This window comes from Lepidochelys kempii, chromosome 10, assembly GCF_965140265.1.
Source record: "Lepidochelys kempii isolate rLepKem1 chromosome 10, rLepKem1.hap2, whole genome shotgun sequence".
NCBI lineage: Eukaryota > Metazoa > Chordata > Testudines > Cheloniidae > Lepidochelys > Lepidochelys kempii.
This window is the reverse complement of record NC_133265.1, coordinates 80,164,549-80,186,613: the sequence shown is the minus strand read 5'-3', so window position 1 is coordinate 80,186,613 and position 22,065 is coordinate 80,164,549. Positions and strand designations below refer to the sequence as shown.

At 45.3% G+C, this 22,065-nt stretch overlaps 1 protein-coding gene across 1 annotated transcript in view; it reads right to left on the bottom strand.

The window, feature by feature from the left end:
* Nucleotides 1-21,181, bottom strand: part of SMAD6 (SMAD family member 6) — a 76,666-nt gene extending 55,485 nt beyond the window's left edge. Inside the window, exons 1-3 of the mRNA XM_073304417.1 lie at nucleotides 19,219-21,181; nucleotides 11,527-11,583; nucleotides 9,031-9,108 (exon numbers count right to left, since the gene is read on the bottom strand). Of these exons, the coding sequence (XP_073160518.1) occupies nucleotides 9,031-9,108; nucleotides 11,527-11,583; nucleotides 19,219-20,029 (946 nt within the window). The 5' untranslated portion in view covers nucleotides 20,030-21,181. The remainder of the gene's footprint in view (nucleotides 1-9,030; nucleotides 9,109-11,526; nucleotides 11,584-19,218) is intronic.
* Between the last annotated feature and the right edge of the window lie 884 nt (nucleotides 21,182-22,065).

The following is a 22,065-nucleotide window of genomic DNA, read 5'->3' as shown; positions in this document are numbered from 1 at the left end:
CTGTGCACAGGGATTTATCCTCTGCAGTCTGCTATAGATTATAGGACATATAACATTCAGCTTGATCTTGGGAGCTTTTCCTTCCATTTGCAAAACATACACCAGGTTATATTCATTAAGTCCAATGGTTCCAGACAACGTTTTCAGCAGCACATGGCGCTAGTGGACCATCTTGTATTATATTATATTCCTTATTCCTACACTAATATAATGGACTCTCTTTCTATGTTACTAAAAGTCAACCAAACTGCACAGTCTATTGCTTGTTTTTCAGCCTTCTCTTAGAAAATAAATTTCATTCATAAAGTTGTCATCTAGGCCACCTACAGAGGTAGGTACAATTCTAAATCCAGTGCAGACGCCCATCAGTGTCTTCCCTTAAACCTGTTGGCTTTTGGTGTATTTAATGTCGATCCAGAAAGACTTTAAACTTTTGCTGTAAAATAAATTACAACACCTGGATTTCCCTGCCACCTGCGTGTTCCAAAATATTATACATGCCATATCACAGACTTTCCCTAACTTTCCTTTTAAAGATTAATTAGTTATCTGAACAGTGATTCACCTTGTTGTATGCAAGTGTTGGCTTTGATGTCAATTCCAGACATGGTAAAAATTCTGTATTAACAAAAACAAAGTGAAGGTACCTTACTGTTTTGGGTTGGGTTTTTTCAACTTACTGAGTAATGATATTGCTCAGTCATGCTCTGTGATTTTAATTTAAAGGTTTATAGAGCCTTTATATGGGGAAAGAAGCCAAGAATTATTTTCTAAAGTAAACTGGAAAATAGATGCACTTTATTTCCCGTTGGCAAACTAGGACTATGGAGGGAAAATATTTAATATAAAAACATCTGACAAAGCACCTCCAGGATGTTTTTTTTTTTTCATCAAAGAAGTAGCTCTTGGCAACAAACACGCTACCCTGACAAGAAAACTTTTTAGCCGAGCCCTGATTGTTATAGTCTGCTCAGAGTGGGGAGACATGCCAACTAACCTGAAGTTAAATATGAAAGAAAAAGGAAAAACATTACAGGCGCAAATAAACATCTGTCTACGATTAACCTGGATGCACAGACTTGCATTGGCTTTTTCAAAATGAACTTTTAAAAAACGATGCAATAATTTTACTATTTAAGACCCTGATCCTGCAAATGCAGACTACCCACTTGCATGGAGCCCCAATGAAATAAAAGGGGCCCTGAGCCCAGCAGGCTGCTGTACATGGTAAATTGCAGGATCAAGGCCTAACTCAGGGAGCAGTGACTGTTGCCTACACAAAGAAATGGAGAGCCTGGTACAAAAAATGATTTCATCTACTGCCACAATCCCAAATACAGAGCGAAATGACAGCAAGAGGCGGAACCCGCGTTCCCAGGCTCACAGGCACCACTACAGAAACAAACGTTTCACCACCAACAAAAAATTCCTTCCCGGTTTAATTTATGTGAAAAATAATGTCGGGTTTTCTATTAACAGATAATTTCACAATCTCTCTTCAAACCTGGAAAGGTTAATGTTTGCCCAGTTTCCACACACATCCGCCTCAGATATTTAGAGGCTTTTTTTTTCATACTCCTAACAGAGGAGATCTTCATAAATTTCCTTCTTAGCACAAATCTTGGCAGTCTTTTGGGAGGGATGGGCGGTGGAGAGGGGGTATTCATTTCTCCAGTCAGTTGGGCCTCAAAACATGTTCCCTTACGTTCATCCTAAATGCTTGCTGAAAGCAGAAAATACCATGCCCATTGCTTTGTGCCTTAGCATTGTTTTGAGTTGCAATTCAGGAGCGTATTCCTTCTTGATCACTAGGACAATTCCATTTCCACAGCCTCCCTCCTTCTGCTGCCCCATTCACACACCCACCTATGTGTCACCCCAACCTCAAACAAAGCCTAGATCAAAACCACTCTCATTGTATTTAAAAACCCTCCATGACACCTACGTGTCACCCCCAACCTCAAACAAACCCTAGATCAAAACTGCCCTCATTGTATTTAAAAACCCTCCAAGGATTTCCTTCAGGCTGCTTCATAGCCAGTCTCTCTCTATTCCATTTCTTGTTCCTCTGCTAGGTTAGCACTGGCCTCCCCTCTCTGTCCCTCCACATTAGTGCAGGGTGAATAATTTGTAACAAACCATTTATTTGACAACTCTCACCTCTTGTCTTTGGGAGCCATCTGCAAACAGAGCTGTATTTTCTAGACTCTACTCCTTATTCAAAATGTTCATTAATTTCCACAAATAATTCTTTGTCTGGTATGAGCATTTGACATTCGAGCTGGTCTGAGCGGAGGCAGGGAGGCCACATGGTGAGCTTTCTGCGCCCTCACTGGAGACCGTGAATAAGGATTCTGATGTGAATAGCCATGATCCCAAAGCTGAAATCTGCTTTTCACTAATATTCTCACAGTACTAACAGTCACCGTTTCAGATACACATTCCTGTCAGCACACTCGATGTCTATGGGACGCAAACTCATCCGGGGTGTGAACGCAGCAGAAGTGAATAATTTTAAAATCCGGAAGAACGCATGCGGAAAAATGTCCGCTGCGTTTGCCCACCTCTGCTCCACAACATCTGCCATTATTAGTGTGAGAGCCTTCTCCTTTTCAGCTCCTGCCATCTGCAGCTGCTTTCCTGTCTATCTCCCCACCCACCGCCTCTCCATTTCATTTCAATTCTTGGCCCATAACTCGTTTTTCTCCCTTTCCTGTAGTTCTTATCCTCCCCCCCTTTGCTTTTACACAGTATTTAATTCGAAATCACTTTGACGTATTGTACGTGACTCTGCAAGGTGCTTAGTGCCTCCAGAGTCAGAATATTGACTCCAAAAGTCGACCCAAGAATACTGACTCCAAACAGGAGCTTGAAGGTGTGCAACATCTTACAGGGTGGGGCCCACAGGTTATGCAGGCTGGCCTGGTAGAAAATAAAACTGAATTGCATTGGATCAGTAGGCATCATTACACATGTAACACAGACACACACCCTACGAAGGGAATAAAGTTTCCCTTCGGACAATGTTGACACCCAGGGTTAGCACTTTGCAGCAAACACTCAATTCTCAAAGGAATTTCCATAAGCACAACACAAAGATCTATACAGCCCCTGATTAAGAGAGAAATAAAGAACAGGCACGTAGCGACACATGAGAAGTTGTGGAGACTAGCTGCTCATGTTGAGAGAAAACAGCCTTCACAGAAGCTTGGCACTGACTCTGGCATGGAACAGGGCACCACCCATTATTCACTGAACAGTTTCCGTGGAGGCACGCAGATCGATCTCCGTCTGGCATAATGTGCGCACACTGGGTTAAATGTCCCATGGCCCCCTGCACAGGAGTGAATTTCACCCACAGTTACTGCAAAGCTGATGCCAACCTGTTTCTGCATCTAATATTTATGCCCTTCTACTGTTGTTCCAAAAGGAATCTAGCATCCCAATACCTCTGCTTGCTCTTGAAGCCCCAGAGGGCAGCTAACTGCTCCAGGCTTTAGTCTATCATAGATAATAATAAAGACAATAATATTTTTCACCTTCTACCCAAGCAGATCAATATGTTTTCAAATCATTAATGAACATCTGAGGTCCCTGTGAAGCATATGCTATTAACCCAATTTTATAGATGAAGAAACTGAGGCATGGAAAAGTGAAAGGGAATTTGTGAGTCACTGACAGTGCCAGGAATAAAAACCAGGAGTCCTGACTCCCAACCCCAGGCTCTACCCACGGGCTCAGAGCCTCTGAATGGGGATCTTCATATGGAAATGACGGAGCCGCAGGGGACAACGCTCAGCTCCTAGGAGTGGGAGTGGGGTTATTTGTTATGTGATCAAGCTAGGTGCTTGCCATCAGGCTGATGGCTCCCCTCAAAGCACTGGGCAAAGAATGGGGACATGGTCAGTACTCAGAGTAAGCTCCAAATGGGACCCATCCTGAGTGGTGCCCGAGCATTTGGAACCCCTGCTGAAGTTCCTGGAAGTTACAGATGCTCAGCCCCATTCAGGATTTGGGCCACTAGGAACTTAGTCTGATGATGGAATGAAAACCGAGTGACAGACTGAGCCTGTTAGGAAGTCAGATTTGCTGTTGAAATGCTAGAGATGCAAAGCTCTAAGAGAAGGAGACTGGAAACCTGTAGCATGCACAGTACTAGGGATAATACCCCCAACACAGCCATTACTCTTCATACAGCACATGGCATATACCCGTCCAGGCTCCAGGAGCAGCTGACAGCCCCACTAAATCAGAACTGGGGGTCACTGTTCACATTCATTTATTACAGCTGGATAGCTGGACAGACATTGAGCTGATGTACAGCCTGCTGGGTGCTTGGCAGTGGACAGTAATGAGGTGCCAGGCTATAGGGTTTTGAAAAGCTGGCTGTGCAGGAGAAGACATCCCTCAGTGCTCAGGGACCTAGAAAGGTGAGCAAATTCCACTGCCCCATGGACCGTCCTACACAGTGCCTACTCCGTCTGCTTGAGCGTGTCACAACAGTAAAGAACCAGTTTCCACAACAGCGCAGCCCTCTAAATGCCAGGCAAGTCTAACGGGAACAACAGCTTCTTGGCATTTCGAACAGGAGCCAACTGTCTGGGAAAAAAATTATTGCTAATGTTCCATCAATGATGAGTCACGGGGCTGAGGTTTTGATTTGGGGCTGTTGGCGTTTTTTGTCCTTTGAACTAGCAGGCCCCACCGTCTCCCCATGGGACTGCAAGGAGCCCAGGGGTGAACACTGCAGCACTGCGGACCCAGTCTGGAGATTTGCTCTCTGCAGTCAGTGAGGGCGGGTATGCTGCTCCGCTCTGGTGCAGGGTGTTGCATGCACGAGGGCAAGGTAAACAGTAGTGAGCCGGGCACTACTGAGTGTACTGATGGATGGCTGCCAAGCTCCCCAGGACTAGTAGCAGAAGAGCAAGTCTGGGGTGGGGCGGGGCGGGGGGAGAAGCCTGAGAGAATAGCACTGTCACGCCCATCCCTTTTCTGCCCTTTGACTTGCAAGTAAGCGAGTAGGCAAGGAGAGCGTCTGCTGAAGATGGAAGATGGCACGTTGTTTGAGTCTGACTTCAATTGTGTTCATACCTAGCATCCGCTCACCAGTGCACTGGAGCATGAGCAGCCAGCGCCCCCGCCGTGTATCTCATAATGACTCCAAGGATCGGGGCCCACAGCTGGGTCCTGCTCACACTGAGCGGTTCTCCTAGCAATACGTAAGTCCTTCTTACCGAAGTTTCGACCTGGCCATCACTGGACCAACCACACGCCCCTTCTCACGACTGAGCCATGGGTCACTCTGTATGTACACATGTGCGTGCATGAGTGTGTGTGCGTGTGCACAGATAAGGACTTGATTCTGAAAAGAGCTCAGCATTCCGGTCCTGATCCAAGAAGGCCCTTAAGCATATGCTTAATGTAAGTATGTGTACCAGTCTCTCTGATGTTCTCAGGCCATTGCAGGATCAAGACCAACTTGTCCTGTCCCCCGACCCCCTTAAATACAGACCCACAACAATCAGCAGTAATAATATATAGCAGGGGAAATAACTCCAATGAGGAAAATATATGACCTCTCTTTATACTCCCAAACCCTAAATCTACAGCTACTTGAACTAAGAGACTGGAGACTTTGGAACCAAACAGTCGTATTTGCCTTTTCTGTGCAATCCTAATCTTCAAAACCTGTTATATCTTATCAAGAAACCAGAAGCAGCAACCCAGGCTCCAGACTGCGCTGCCTTTACGGGTTGCTTGCTCATGGGAGAGTACGCTTGGCACAGCATTATCCCGGAATAAAAGATTTACTTTACTGACCAAAATGTTTTAAGCCCCAGCTGAGGGAGGGTCCAGGGATTCCACGGTTGTGTGCATTTGCACAGAACAAAAGTGTGAACATTCTGCACAATACATTTAAGAAGCTTTCCTTTATAGCTTGATAAATGTCTGTTTTTTCCAATGCAATCTTAAGAAGGCTTTTGATAAAGAGAAAAGATAAGATTAGCTTTGGTGTGTCCTTTTCCAGGCTATGATTAAGCCACCCATACTTTTCAATTTTCATAGTGGATTTGCTGGTTCATTAGAGACTTTTCAAGATTCCTAGGATCAATACAGTGCTCATGAAAATAAGGCCAAGTTCAAAAGGAGAGGGGTTTTGTTTTGTTTTACAGAGATAACCATTTGACTTCTTGCTAAAACTTCCTGGCTAGAAGTTCATCAGCTAAACTAACAACAGTGAAGAATGGACCTCTTTGTTACCAGAAAGTGAATTTTGTGGTTTTAGTAGGAAAAGCATTTTTGGTGATCAAAGCTAAAGTAATAAATAGTAGCGGCTTGATGCTAGATCCAAAGTTTTCTTATTTTTGGAACAGGAGTTAAATGCACACTTTGGTTTCTTAGATACACGGAGAAGGCATGGCAGACCTAAGTTTTGTATGTCATTGCATATATGTAAGTTGCACCAGAAACTAAACAGACCAAAATATGGCACTTACATTGTTCTATGTTAAGTTTTTCACTTCCTGCTTGACAACACGCATGGGTTAATTTCAATGAAACTCTTATCCTCTATCTGTAACCATGGCCACTGGGAGAAAATAAATCACCTAGCCCCAGACTCTTATTAAGAGTTGCACCACTTGAAACTACACAGTGGGAGAGAAGGTATCCAATTTCAGTGCAATCCTGGTCACGTTAACATTATGTTGTTCAAGTAAAAGCTAAAATATCTCTTCTACTGCGGAAAACCTTGCAGACGTCCAACTCAGATAACACAGTAACTAAATCAACACCATCCATAGGAACTCTGTTTCTAAAATTCTGCAGCTACAGTTAACAGCTATCATCCAAGTGCCATAAAAGCTAGGGACATCAGAAGCATTATGAACTTATACACAGCACAAGGAATTTGTTAGAAATTGCAAACATATATTTATTACAATGAAACTCAAAACAATCCAACTCCCCGCAATCAAGTTTTCCCCTGCTATGGACAATTGACAACAGGCACATTTGATTCAGTTTGTCAAAACACCAAGACATATTCTGCACCAAAAGAATCCTAAAGGGCAATGAAAATGAAAAAATGTGTAAGGGAGAAGAGCTCTAAGTTATTATTGTGCTGCAGTGCCAGCCACCACCACATTCCTCTTCAAAATGCCATGTGGTATGGAACTATTTAAATGCCCCAAGAAATACATCACTCTCCCAAAGCCTGTGATAAACTCTTTGACAAAATAAAAGGAGTAGGGCAAAGAGGCAGTCTCCTAACACTATTATACAGGCAACATCACTCAGTCCCCTAGGGGGAGCCACAATCCTCCGATGATCTTTAAGCATGTCTGTAAACCCAATAACCAGCAAAGTTGGGATTAAGAAAACAAAGGGACAAGAAAGCTCATACCTTCTGGTGTATTTAAAAATTGAGCCTTGCCCATCTGGGCTCACCTTGTCACTGAACAAAACAAACAAGACTCATCTCTAATACTGCACAACATGTGAGCTGTATTAACAGCCACTACCAAAACTAATTAAAAGTAGCTGTATCTTTCAGATATGTAATTCTGGAACAATAACAAGTAGGTGTGATAAAACAGTACCACCAGGCAAAGGAGCCATAAGGACTAGAGCAGCAGCTCCTTGACTTTATTGGTTAGAATCATAGAATATCAGGATTGGAAGGGACCTCAGCAGGTCACCTAGTCCAACCCCCTGCTCAAAGCAGGGCCAATCCCCAATTTTTGCCCAGATCCCTAAATGGCCCCCTCAAGGATTGAACTCACAACCCTGGGTTTAGCAGGCCAATGCTCAAACCAGTGAGCTATCCCTCCCCCCAAAACATGGGCATGACACACGTACAGCAGTAAACTCAGATCCACCTGAATGGGCTTTGAACTGGAGTTTGGCATTCTCAACCTGGGATTCAGGTATTGGCCCGAGATTGGTGGCACATTACCCTACACCTCTGAACCACTGTTTTAAAAACTGCTGTGAATGGATGAAACATCAAGCTCACGTATCGTTATGGTTTGGGAACAGCTGCACTCGAGGATATACCGTATGGGGAAATCTCAGACTGGCCAAGGAATGGGCAAGTTGACCTAACAGACATGACTTCTATAATTCTGTGAACCGTTACAAAAGAACGATCAAAGGACGCCCACTCCGTAAGTGCACGTGCCATTGATTGAACATGAAAGGTTGGCCAGCCATTCCGCCAACATTTTATCCTCGCTGTCTGAGGTTCACCAGAAAGAATGGTTCGGCCCACCACCGCACTGCAGTAAGTGGAGTTACACCAGAGATGAATTCCATGGAATTGCACCATGGTTCCTGTCCAAAGCATCTTACAATCTAAGTCTCCAAACCTACAAAGTCTTGCCAGCGAGTCGACCTCTCGGCCTACGTGAAGCCCCATTAAAATCAATGAGGTTCTGCACAGATGGTGGGGAGCCAATTCCAGAAGAAGGGCCTATGGGCCTCATTTTGCAAACTCTTGCTCACTGGCTTCAACAGGACTGTATGGGATAGAAGATTCTGCTCGCCTGAGCAAGGGTTTGCACACTAAGTCCTGAAACACAACAGTTAATTCATGCTGTAAGTATTCACCAGGGACAGTACAAAAAACTCCATTAAATCTGAACTGCCCATTCATTCTTTTTATGATAAAATATCTGGCACTTAGAGACCATTCTTAACTCACCCTTCTGTGTCAAGGTTTGAGCAGGATCTTTTAACAGAGGGTGATTTTATCACCCTCCAGAGTAGGAATCAGGTTCCTGCCCTAACTCCGAATCTCCTTGCTTTTCCAAAGGTGCATCAGACAATTAACAACATTTTAATACAGCTTGGATTGTGCGAATAGCTCTATTTGACCAACCAACTTGAACAGCCCCTTCGGTTTTTTTTCTGTTTTCCCTCAGAATCTCACATACAAAACTATATTTAGTTCTGCTCTTCTGCTAAAACCAGCAAGTACAGCTCCAACACAATAACCATTCAACGGCTGATGTGTTAACGTCTGCCAACCTGAGAAGTCTCCAGGAGTGATGTGTGGTGAGTTAGTAGCCTCTGTTTCAGTGTAAGACAACGTGGAATCTGATAGATCTGGAAAACAGGAGGAGAACATTTAGTACTTCTATGCCACAAGCACAGTGCAGCCGCTCACGGACACACTGTGCCACTTTGCCTGCCCACACCTTCCACAGTGAAACTGCTGCTGACCCAGGGCGGAAAGTAAGTGCTTAACTTTTCTTCTCTGACATGCAAAAATGAAAAGTTTCAATTGCTTCGACCACAAAAATAACTACAGTTCAGTTGATTAAACAAGTAGAAACTTGGTGCGTACTGGATAAAGTTACGTTAAGCCTCTAAACAATTCATAGTTACTATACCTAATTATCACCATTAAAATTCTTGAAGCTGTTTATTCTTGCTTCTTTCCTTCCTTCCTCTTTGCTGAAGCGAAGGAAACTTTGTTTTAACAAGTTAAGAGTCCTTGTTATTCTCTCTTGCCTACCCCTTTAATTAAGCACTCAAACGTTTGCTCACAGATTATTTTTTCAGTCAAATAAATCCACGAAGCACATCTCACTGGTTTCCATACCTGCAGCACAAGCAGCTTCTAAAAGGAATTAATTTTGAGCTTATTTTTTCTTATGTAATGTCAACTTACACGACCAGCCCTTTTGTTTTCCGGAGTACGCTATGGCTGGACCTCTGGTGTGAACCATTAGCCATGAAGCAGACTATCCTCCACTGCAAAAACCACTGTGAGCTACTTCTCCGGGTCAGATGGTGCCTCTCAGCAAGGGGCAGCAAATGCACTGCACCACCCCAAGTGTAGTCCCAGGAAACCCTGTGACTCAGAAACACCCTGCCAGGACACAGCTCCCTCCCTAATTCCCTTGCTCTGGGGGTTAGTAATTTGCTGCTGGCCCAGACCATCAGGGAATTAAGAAACTTCCCACACCACCTCAGCTGGCACTGCCCACCCCTCCCTGCCTACCTGCTCCAGGATGTAGAGCAGTGTTGGGCAACCTGCGGCCCGTCAGGGTAATCCGCTGGCGGGCCGTGTGCAGCCCGCGGGTTGCCCACCACCGACGTAGAGAGTACCAGGTACACAACACCCATGTGCTCCACAGCAGCCCGGCCCAAGGTCTGAATAGCCTGCATAAGGAGCGTAAAGGAAGTTCTCACTTCCCATTAGGTCTCTGCACAGGTGCACTGTGCCCACCATGGTCCAGCCTTTGGCTTTTGTTGGGATTTTTTTGGTTGCTCGGTTTTCTTGTTAGCTTGTTCTGGGTTTTTTTTAGAAAAGATCAAAGTAGCCATTTTGAAATCTTTCCTCAGTCCTTTGGGTCTGTATGACCCCACAATTCCCAGTCTGGTGTTCCTGGGTGCACAGAGAGTTCAAGAGTGGGCCCTCTCTAAACCCCTTTGAGACCTCAGAGTAACGTATTTGCCAAGTGTCTCCTTATCTATTTGGCAAATTCTGAATGTTTCCTCATCCCCCCCTCTCCGTGATTCTAACAGCTCTGTGATGAACTGTGATGAACTCTCTTTGCGTACTTCCTCTTTTGTGAGCCAGCATTACTGACCATGGGAGAACTAAAGGAGTAAGATACCATTCAAAGTGACTGTCATTGGAAGAATCTGGCCCATTGCCTACAGAGTATCTCAAAAAAACCACATCAAACTTCCCCCCTTTGAGGTGCACTTGTTACTTCCTATTTACCTGGATACCGTGAAAGCCAGGGCAGAATTTGGCACAGCATCTACTAAGGGAATATATGCTTTGGAAGGCATTCGCTATTGAATTTTGCCAATTTTAAAGTAGGTCACATTTTATGCCTCGCTGTGACCAGATTTATTTCAATGATATTTTTAAAAGTCGGAATAATTCACTGGAAAAAATGAAATTCCATTCAAATGTTTTACAGTATGGAGCTTATAGAGCTCATGTCTCTTAATAAACACTGTACTAATAATCCTTAGCTCTTACATAGCACTCTTCATCTGGAGATCTTAAAGAACTTTACAGTGAAAGTATAATCGTCCCTCTTTTACAGAGTGATAGGCCCCAGGTGACAGAGCAGGACAGTTACAGAGCTGGGGATAGATCCCAAGAGTTCTGACCCCCACTCCAGCCTGAAATCCGATCTAATATCCAATAAAAAACTTTAAGTCTGATAACCAGTCATTACATCTTCATTAATAATGACAGTGTTTCACCTGAATGCAGATTTATTCTGAAAAATACAGATGTAGCAAAGAATGTGTATTCATATATAAAACCCTTCGTAATAAAGATATGATAAAAACATACAGAAGATTTTATTTTTATTGTGTATTTCTGATAACTTGTCAGCTGATGCTCGTTCAGAATTAGCGATGAGCTCCACGTTCCTATATTTTGACATTTGCCTTACACACCAGGCTGGAAACGACCCCAGTAAAAAACAATACAACATTTTGGTTATGAACCGTGAATGTCCTAAGAGTTTGTAAAGAGAAAATACTTACCCAGTGGCTTTTGCTCGTCATGAGGAGACAGCCGAGAATAAGGAGGCGGGGGAGACTCTGGAAAAACAAGACCTCATATTAGTGCTGTATCAGGTTAAAAGTTCAAACACTCAAGTTTTCCCTCCTAGGAAGTAATACTTTGGTGGTAAGGTAAATCCCCATTTAACATGGCAGAAAAGTCATATGCAAATAACTCTTGGCCAAGATATTTCAAAAAGCAGCTGGTGATTTTTGGTGCCCAATTTAACACACCTATAAGGGGTTTCCAAAAGTGCTGAGCACCCACCCTCTGGAAATCAGGCTCCTTTAGAGCATCTCCAAAAATCCAGTTACCCAAAATCATCAGTCCCTTTTGAAAAGCTTGGCTTTTATCGTCTGGTCATCTGTCTAAAATATTCCTGTTTCAAAACATAAACATGGGCTTAACAAGAATTAGCTGGATATTGTGTCACAAAGACTAAGAAGCTGCATAGCATAAATTAAAAGACACTATTGTCGGACATAAAAGAAAACATCATGATCCAGATTCTGATCTCATTCACACCAAGGTAAATCCAGTAAACCCAATGAAGCAACTTAGGTCTGTCCCTATAACTTCCTAGGTAGAATAAAAGGTCAGTAGTAATAGCCTACCATAATGGCATGTTATCCAATCTAGCTACACTACCCCAGCCTTGATTCAACAAAGTACTTATGCATGTGCTTAGCTTTAAACATGAGTAGGTCTACTGACAGTTGACTCAAAGTTGAGCATGTGCTTAAATGCTTTTTGAATCAGGGCCACCTACATAGCTCTTGGACCACTTGCATAGATAAGGACTACTCAAGAAAATAATGGTTGTACGATAACACCCTTTAATTGGTCAGACTTTTCTTTAATTGATCAGGTTTGAATGATGAGAGTATAGCAGTAGGAATATTCTACCTACCACCTGACCAAGAAGGTGACGGTGATTGTGAAATGCTCAGAAAGTTTAGAGAGGCTACAAAAACAGAAAACCCAATGATGGGGGATTTCATCTATCTCCATATTGACTGTCACCTCAGGACCGAATGCAGAGATAAAATTTCTAGACACACTAATGATTGCTTTTTGGAGCAGCTAGTTCTGGAACCCATGAGGGGAGAGGCAATTCTTGATTCAGTCCTAAGTGGCACACAGGATGTGGTTCAAGAGGTGAATATGGCTGAACCACACAGTAATAGCAACCATAATGTAATTAAATTTAACATCCTTGTAGGGAGGAAAATACCAAAGAATCCCACCACATTTAACTTCAAAAAAGGGAACTACACAAAAACAAGGAGGCTAGTTAAAAAGATAGTAAAAGGAACAGTCACAAGTGTGAAATGCATGGAATTTTTTTAAAAACACCATAAGAGAGTCAAAAAGCAAAGGACCACAAAAATTGCTACCATGGCTAAACAACAGAGTAAAAGAGGCCATTAGAGATTTTTAAAATATTATTTTTAAAATTGGAAGTCATATCCTATTGAGGAAAATACAAAGGAACATAAACTCTGGCAACTAAAGTGTGAAAGTATAATCAGACAGGCCAAAAAGAATTTGAAGAGCAGCTAGCAAAAGACATAAAAACTAACAGTAAAATTGTTTTTAAGTACATCAGAATCAGGAAGCCTGCCAAACAATCAGTGGGGCCACTGGACAAGCGATGATAAAGGATCACTCCAGGAAGAAAGACAAGGCCATTGCGGAGAAGCTAAATGAATTCTTTACATCGGTCTTCCCTGCAGAGGATGTGAGGGAGATTCCCACACCTGAGCCTTTCTTTTTAGGTGACAAATCTGAGGAACTGTCCCAGACTAAGGTGTCAATAGAGGAAGTTTTGAAACAAATTGATACATTAAACAGTAATAAGTCAACACAGCCAGATGGGATTCACTCAAGAGTTCTAAAGGAATTTAGATATGAAATCACAGAACTACTAACTGTGGTATTTAACCTATTATTTAAATCAGCCTCTGTACCAGATGACTGTCGGACAGTTAATGTAATGCCAATTTTTTAAAAAGGCTCCGGAGGCAATCCTGACAATTACAGGCTGGTAAGCCTAACTTCAGTACCAGGCAAACTGGTTGAAACTACAGTAAAGAACAGAATTGTCACACACATAGGTGAACACAATATGATGGAGAAGAGTCAACATGGCTTTTATAAAAGGAACTCATGCCTTGCCAATCTATTTGAATTCTTTGAGGAGGTCAACAAACACGTGGACAAGCGTGATCCAGTAGATATAGCGCACTTGGACCTTTAGAAAGGTTTTGACAAGGTCCCTCATGAAAGGCTCTTAAACAAAGTAAGCAGTCATGGGATAAGAAGGAAGGTCTTCTCATGGATCAGTAACTGGCTACAAGATACAAAACAAAGGGCAGGAATAAATTATCAGTTTTCACAGTGGAGAGAGGTAAATAGCAGGGTCCCCCAAGGATCTGCAGTGGGACCAGTGCTGTTCAACATATTCATAAATGATCTGGAAAAAAAAGGGTAAACAATGAGGTCACAAAGTTTGCAGATAATATAATTACTCAAGATAGTTTAGTCCAAAGCAGAATGCAAAGAGTTACAAGGGGATCTCACAAAACTGAGTGACTGGGCACCAAAATGGCAGATGAAATTCACTGCTGATAAATGCAAAGTAATGTGCATTGGAAAACATAATCCAAGCTATACAGAAAAAATGATGGGGTTTAAACTAGATGTTACCGCTCAAGAAAGAGATCTTGGAGTCACTGTGGGTAGTTCTCTGGACACATCTGCTCAGTGTGCAGCAGCCGTCAAAAACGCGAACAGCACAGTATGTGAGGCACCATTAGGAAAGTGACAGAAAATATCATAATGACATTATATAAATCTCTGGTACATCCACACCTTGAATACTGCGTGCAGTTCTGATCACTCCATCTCAAAAAATATATTAGAATTGGAAAAGGTACAGAGATGGGCAACAAAAATGATGAGGGGTATGGAACAGCATCCACAGGAGGATTTAAAAGACTGGCACTGTTCAGCTTAGAAAAGAGAAGACTAATGGGGGATATGATAGAAGTTTATAAAATCATGAATGGTGAGGAGAAACTGAATGAGTGTTATTTACCCATTCACATAACACACAAATTAGGGGGGTCACCCAACTAAATTAATAGAGAGCAGGTTTAAACACAAAAGCAAGTTGTTCTTCACACAACGCACAGTCAACCTGTGGGACTCGTTGCCGGGGATGTTGTGAGGGTCAAAAGTATAACTGGGTTCAAAAAAGAATTAGATAAGTTCACAGAGGTCCATTAATGGCTATCAGCCAAGATGGTCAGGGACACAGCCTCATGCTCTAGGTGTCCCTAAACCTCTGACTGCCAGAAACTGGGACTTCATGACAGGGGATGGATCACTTGATAAACTGACCCAGCAGGGCCATTCCCATGTTCTTTCTTTTTTTTAACTGTTATATAAATTTGCTTTTAAAAATTTAACATTCTAAAAAGTGAGGGCCAAATGCTATTGGCAGGGTCATATCAATTAATTCCTGTTAAGCAGAAATTCCCACTGGCTTCAATGAGGAGTTCTGCTTACAATTCAATGGCATGATGTGGCCCCCAGACTATTGAGATTCGCGTGTTTTCTACTGTGACTTGTAAACAAACGGTTTGGGCAACACAATGACTCCCTAACCTATCTGCAGTTCAGTTTGGATTACTTTATTAAAAATAACCTCAATCTCCAGAGCGTGATGGTTTTGATTTGGACTGCAGTCATTCACTGCTTCTGCAAGAGTAAAGGTCCTACATCTTGAAATGAGCATCAGTAACCATAATAAAACAAGAGCACACAATTCTCTGCCTCTGCTCCAGTGCACAGGATCTGCACAGGCAAGACCGCTTTCTCCCAAGTATTTAAGAGCTTCAAAGAACAAAAAAAAGTAGCCAACATTCCAGATTGCGCTGATTCTAAAGGAATGGGATCTAATTGCGTTAGTGGTGTCTGCAAAATGTACTTCTTACATTCTAAAAACAGACCTATCACAGCACTAGATTTCCTGTGTCATGCACAGATAGCATTTTCACACCCTTCTGCTAGTTACACACTGTAAACCTAGTGATAAAGGGGTGGGTATCCAATGTGAACACACACATCAGAATCCAGAGTAGGCACATAGACATGTTTGAAGAAAGGGCATCAAGGCCAGATCCAACTCTTACTGAATCTCATTTCCAGATTGCCCTCAATGGGAGCAAAATCCAGCCCCAAGTGGGTCCCAACACAAATTGGCAGTATGAAAATGATAAGAAGACAGTTAAGATCTGTGCTGTTTCTTTGTGGTTTTAATTCTACATGGTTTGGAAAGCTTTTCCATAAAAAAGTAACCTGTACATTTCTGCAGATGTAGCCTTCTCTAACGTAAATACACATCTGCTACAATAAAAATGCGATTTCATGCTCAGGCACCGTAATCTTCAGGGGGAAAGAACTGCATTAGTTCTCTGCATAAAATACAGTCGTTTCTTGCAAAAAAATTGGTACAGAGCTAAACAGGATTTCTGCTTGCAAAATAAATAAATAAATAAAAAGCTCTTCCCAAGAAAAAGGAACATTAACAAGATATTTAACAAAAGAAAAACAGCATTTATGCATGAGCTAATGAACCTCAAGCAACTTCAGACTATGTGAAAGTTAAGAATGTTCTTTGGTCAAGACTTTCCATCTTGGAATTTCTTTCGTTCTTCTATTCTCACCCTGTATTTTTACACAGAAAAAGGATAAGTAACTTCCATTATTTAGGGTGGGCTATTTGGTTCCCTCCGCCAGGTTTTCTTTGCACTAAAACAGCTATCACAAAGGAGTATGTGCTTTCTTCCCCTCCTAAAGCCTAAACTGGCTGGAAGAAGTTAAAAAAAGGGTCACTGCAGCTTTAAGAAAGGCAGCGGTAATTGCCTAGATCCCCAGTCAGCCAGATAAACAGCTCGTCAGACTGGCGCCAGTAACATGCAAACTGCATATTATCACCACTTCTTCACCTAAATAGCGGGGGGGGGCCTCCTTAGGAAAAAAAGGGCTTTTTAAGCACAACTTGAAACTGATCTCAGTGCAAAGGGGATAATGCCGGGCCACATAAAAGAAAAGTTTTTGTCTGTTTAATTCCTGTATTCTTTGCTTCAGCAAACCTATGTTTTTCTAGGCTGCCTTCTAAAGTCACTTAAAAGCTGTGTCTCCTTCGGTGTGATTTAGCTTATAGTCACAAAGTGACTATTATGACAGCAAAATAACAAATGGGGAAGCAAAGAGACTGGGGTTTATTCCTAGTTCACGGAGGCTTCTGGGAGAAGGGGCTTTTAAAACATCAGTTGTATTAGTGATTAAAGTATTTCTTAGAATGTCCATCCACAGACATGAAACAGTCTATGATCTGTTGGGTCAAAGGCAGGCTCCTTTTAAATGAGCACAGACAGCTCCACACCACTGATCTCAGCAAATGCAGCTCTCTGGAAGTTTTCCTGCCGTCTCGAAATGGGGGGGGGGGGGAAGTGCCACTCTTTCAGATGTCCTTTTAAAAGCATGTTTGGAGAAAGAGCCCAAGGAAAAGTCCAGTTTGCCTCCCTCAATGACAGAGATTACACAGAGCCTTATCAAGCCACGCATCAATGAGTGCCGGCTATGTGCACAATGCAACCAGAGCCCAGCCGCCTTCTGAAAGAGGGGCTGCGGGCTCCCTTTGGGGAGGGCTAGCTCAAAAAGGGGTGATTGTAAGGGGGGTACGAGACTTTCTCCAGCTTTGGGAGCCTCCTCCCCCATTGTTTATAAACCCCTCATCCTCACACAGGCAATCTCCAGTGTTGGGGGTTAATTCATTCCGGGGATCTGAGTAGATTAAATCTACAACCTCACCATGGGCTTTGCCTCGTGTAGAGTCTATTGCCCCCCCTGGCTGCTCCCGCTCCCTCCCTGCCTACACACACACACACATATGCTCCTGGGCCACTTGTGGCCCCTGACGGACAAAAACAACAGATCCCAGCAAGTAGGTAGACCAGCACCAGGAGAGCTGGTGAAATGGGTCTCAGCCCGGCTCTCACCAAGAGACCAGGGCAACAGAGTTTGCCATTTCTGCCCCATGCCACCCGAACTCACTTGTCTGTTGTGTCATGTGGCTGGTGCAGACCAGCAGAGTGCAGGGGGGCTGGGGCTGAGACCTACTGCTGGTGCCCTGGACGGCTTCTGTTCAGCTCCGAATTTGAGCAGCCGCAATTTAGAGCAGCCTTCTTCCTCCCTCCGCACTACTGCCTCCTACTGGTCCTTGCACAGTGGGACAGAAGCGCCCCTGCCAGGCGAAAAGGGAGACAGAGGCTGCAGGGGGGAGGGGAGTGTCTCTGCTGGGTTGCACTGAGGCATTCTCAAACTCCTTGAATGGGTGGAAAAATACGATTCATAACATCAGCCGGCTGGCTGCGTATTAAGAGTGTTTCCTTGACTCCATCTGGAAACCATGGTGCAATTCATGGACTACACCAAAGCGGTGAAAATCAGGAGGAAGTTCAGGCTTGACAGATGGACACAGGTACAATGTGTGATGCACCCGGGAAAAGGTTCTGTACCTTCCTAAAATCCAGTCCCGCAAGGCTGGGGATAAACTGCTACACACAAGGCATTTAACTGCAAGAGGCGTGGAGACCCCACACAAACGGTTCACCATTATCCCACTGAGAATTATCAAGAGCTAAATTTCAACACGGGCTTCTGAAACATATGTGATGGGCTACTGATCCGAGCAAAGAGCGTACAATCTTAAACCTAAATCAGGGTACAACTAGTCTTAATCAGGATACAAATAGTCTTAATTAAACAGAAAATAATGGTCCAGGTGTTGCAAGAACTAAAATATTCCTTCCCACTGGCCCCACTTTAGTTTTGGTTGGTTGGTTGTTTGAAACACCTAACCCACCGATCATACCATCTTTCCCTCTAATAAAAAAAAGCTCTGGGGATGAATAGTTCCTGATGCCTGCCTGCACAGCAAACGACAATCTAATCATGAAATAGGAGCAAAAAGGGGATGTTGCCAATTTTCTTGGCTTTAGGGCTTTTGGCTTGTGTAGGCCTTTATGCATCTTTGCTTATGCCCCTTAACTCTCATGCCTGGATATTGTGAGATCCTGAATGCACCAGGGATAGGCATTTTGGGTAGAGGTCTTCTTAAAGGGTATCAGGTTCAAGTGCAAGTTATTGCGGTTAATCAGATGCAGATCTGACAGGTTTTGCTCATGGTGGAAACAAAAGATCCTGCAAAGAATTTTACTTGGGGGGCGGGGAAGAGGACAGACAAAAATAAAAACTGACCCAGCCCTGCAAACCTAGCAAGCCCGCCAGGTGCACCTGGGTTGCCCAACCATCTGTATTCAAAACTTAAATCGTACGCGGCGATTAAACCAAGCGGGGACTCTAGAGGAGGGCTTCCCAACTCCTTGCTTAGAAGTCCGGCTAATTCCCGTGCCATTCCCCCCCCCCCCAGCTCGACGGGGCGCGATCTCTGCTCTCAAGGCTGGGGCGAGGGAAGGACTCTCGAGGCTGGGGGTGAAATCACCCCGCTCCAGCGCCCCGTCTCCCCTACGCGGGATGCCTCTGAGCGCCCCCGCCAAGGGAGACACCCCCGCCCAGACCCCCGCGGGGCCGCTCCGTACCTGGCCCACAGAGCCTGCTGAAGTGGTAGGGGTTGCAGCAGACCGTGGGGCTGTCGGCCAGCCCGAAGCTCTGGCATTCGCACAGCGGCTTCAGCTCCGCCGGGTGCTGCAGGTCCGGCCAGCGGAACAGCCTGCCCAGGAGCAGCTGCGGGGGCGCCGCCTGGCCCCCAAGGCGCAGCTCGGTGCGGGCGACCAGGACGCAGCCGCCGGGCATCCCCCCGCGGGACTCCACCGCCTCCACCAGGCTGTCCAGCGACCTCTCCTTCAGCCGCTTCAGCAGCGAGTAGGTGACGGACTTGAGCTCCTGCTCCAGCAGCAGGAGCCGGGACCTGGCCTCCCGGCTGCGCGGCTCCGGCGGGGCTCGCCGGCTGAAGTCGCAGGACCGCAGCTCCCGGCGGCGGGGGGAGGCGCCCGCGGGCCCGGGGCTGCCCGGCTCCCGCTCCTTGAAGAGGCAGCAAGTCACGGTTTTGCCCTCGCGCTCCGGCGCCCGCCACGGGCTCTCCTCCTCCCCGTCCTCCGCCGGCCGCTGCCGCCGCCCGGGGCAGCCCCGGGGCCCGTCCCGCTCGGCCACGGGGCCCCCCCGGCCCTCCTGGCCCGGCTCCCGGGCGCGCAGCTCCGCTGGGTCCCTCGCCAGGGTGCGGGTTAGCGGGCGGATTTCCGAGGAGGGGTTTTTCTCCGGGGTTTTGCTGCGGCTGGGGCCACCCCCGTGGTCGTGGCTGTGCCTGGAGCTCCCATCTCCCCCTTCCCTGTCCGGGACGACACGGCTTCTCCAAAGTCGCCGCACAAGCCCTGCGCGTTTGGACCTGAACATACGACAGCTCGGAGCTGGTAATTTCGGGGGTTTTTTTTCCGGGGGGGGGGATTTTATTTGATGCCCGCTCCTTCCCCGGCGCAAGCCCCGCGATCGCCACCCCGCCTGAAGCGGCGGCCCCTCGCACCGCCGTGCAAAAGCCTTGCACAGCTAATCGCCGGGAGACTGCGACAGGGCTGAAACATGAGGGAGACGGCGGGGAGGGGAGGAAGCAAGGGCCGAGGACGCGCCGCGGGGGGCTACATCGACACACACTGGGGGGCGGGGGGGGGGTCGCCTGCAAACGCTCCTTGGCAGCGGCGGGCCCGGGAGGCGCTCAGGAGATGCCCTGCATTTACTAGCAATTTGCAGCCAAAGACAAAGCAGCCAGAGGGGTCAAAGGCAAACGCGGCTGCTGCTGCTGCTTCTCAAACAAGAATCCCTTCCTTGAAAACTAGCCCCATCGACTGTCTTTCTTTGCCATGAAAACAGTAACAGGGGAGGTGGCAAATCCGGAACGGCTGCTCTGGATCAGGACACTTGCACCGGGTCCTAGACTTGGAGACACTTGGGAGTTATTTCCCTTTTAAAAAAAAAACAAAAAAACAAAACAACAACAAAAAAAACAACCCACACACGTTTCAACACATGAATGGAAATTGTAAATATCCCGGAGAGAGCGGCTGGAAATCCTTAATTAAGGAAAACAATAACAAAAAACACCAATCCACTATCCTGCACGTTGGAACGCCTGGAATATGGTCCTGCAGCAGCCCCCACCCCAAAAAGTGACTTCTGCTTGCTCTGTTGCGATGGGATCTGTTTAAACAGCACTGTGCCTTTCTTTCTTTCCCCTTCTCCCTCTCTCTCTCGCTCTCTCTTTCTCTCTCTCTTTTTTGTTCTTCTAAAACACACACAGGGCCCCCTAGGAGAGAACTGGAGTCATTGGCTGCCTCCCATCATGTGCCAGTCTAGACACTTTGGCGGCTCTCTGCTGCACTGATTGTTGCGCAAACAAGGTTTCAAGTTTCTTAACTCTTAAAGGAAAACACATCCCTTGCAAAGGCGCAGACACGGGGGAAAGGTGGAGGGGGAGGGCATGGTCTTTCCCCGGCCGCGTGACAGCCAGCCCCTGCACACACCCCGTCACCGTTTGCTAAAAAAAATGGACCCCGAGCACAAATGGAAGGGGAAATTTGGGGATCAAAACCCAAAGTGCTTGCAGGTCGAGGGGAAACTCTCCAGCTGAACTCCGGTGCCGGGAGTAACGTGGGGTGTGTGGCGCATCTGGTCTTGTTTCAGCTGGTAAATGCGAAGTCATTGATAGCATCCACCACCCTTCATTTTTTAATTGTATGAAAAGCAGTGTCTTGCCCATGCCATCCTTAATCACCGGCGGCTGAAGAGGACTTTGATCTTGCTTGGCAAAGGCAGAAGGGTAATGCCTGGGCATGGACCAACAGCGAATCCCCACCGAATTAACCATCACTGCAGGGGGAACGAAAAGACGTGAGCCCTCTCTTTGCAGCACCGCTAAGCCACCTTTTAGCTGAAACAAAAAGTACCTCTTGTTACTGTGTTTTCTGTTCCTGCCCTAATACACGCGTATTTCCAAGAAGTGCTTCCCAGAGACGCCTTGGGACGCCCTGGAGTTATGAGGCTGCTCTTTATTGATGTTATAAACAGTAACTCATACACAACCTTCGGGTCTTTTGTTTAGGTTTTATTTATTAATTATTGGTCGACTATGAGTATTGAAGGAGCAGTTCCAAGATGCAGTGCAGGATCAATTGATCTGCAATTCATCGCCAAGCTTTAATCTGTCCATTTCACTTTGACCCAGTCATGTAACATTTCACTTAAAATAACTTCCTATTTAACAGGTTTCAGAGTAGCAGCCCTGTTAGTCTGTATCCACAAAAAGAAAAGGAGGACTTGGGGCACCTTAGAGACTAACCAATTTATTTGAGCATAAGCTTTTGTGAGCTACAGCTCACTTCATCGGATGCATGCAGTGAAAAATACAGTGGGGAGATTTATATACATAGAAAACATGA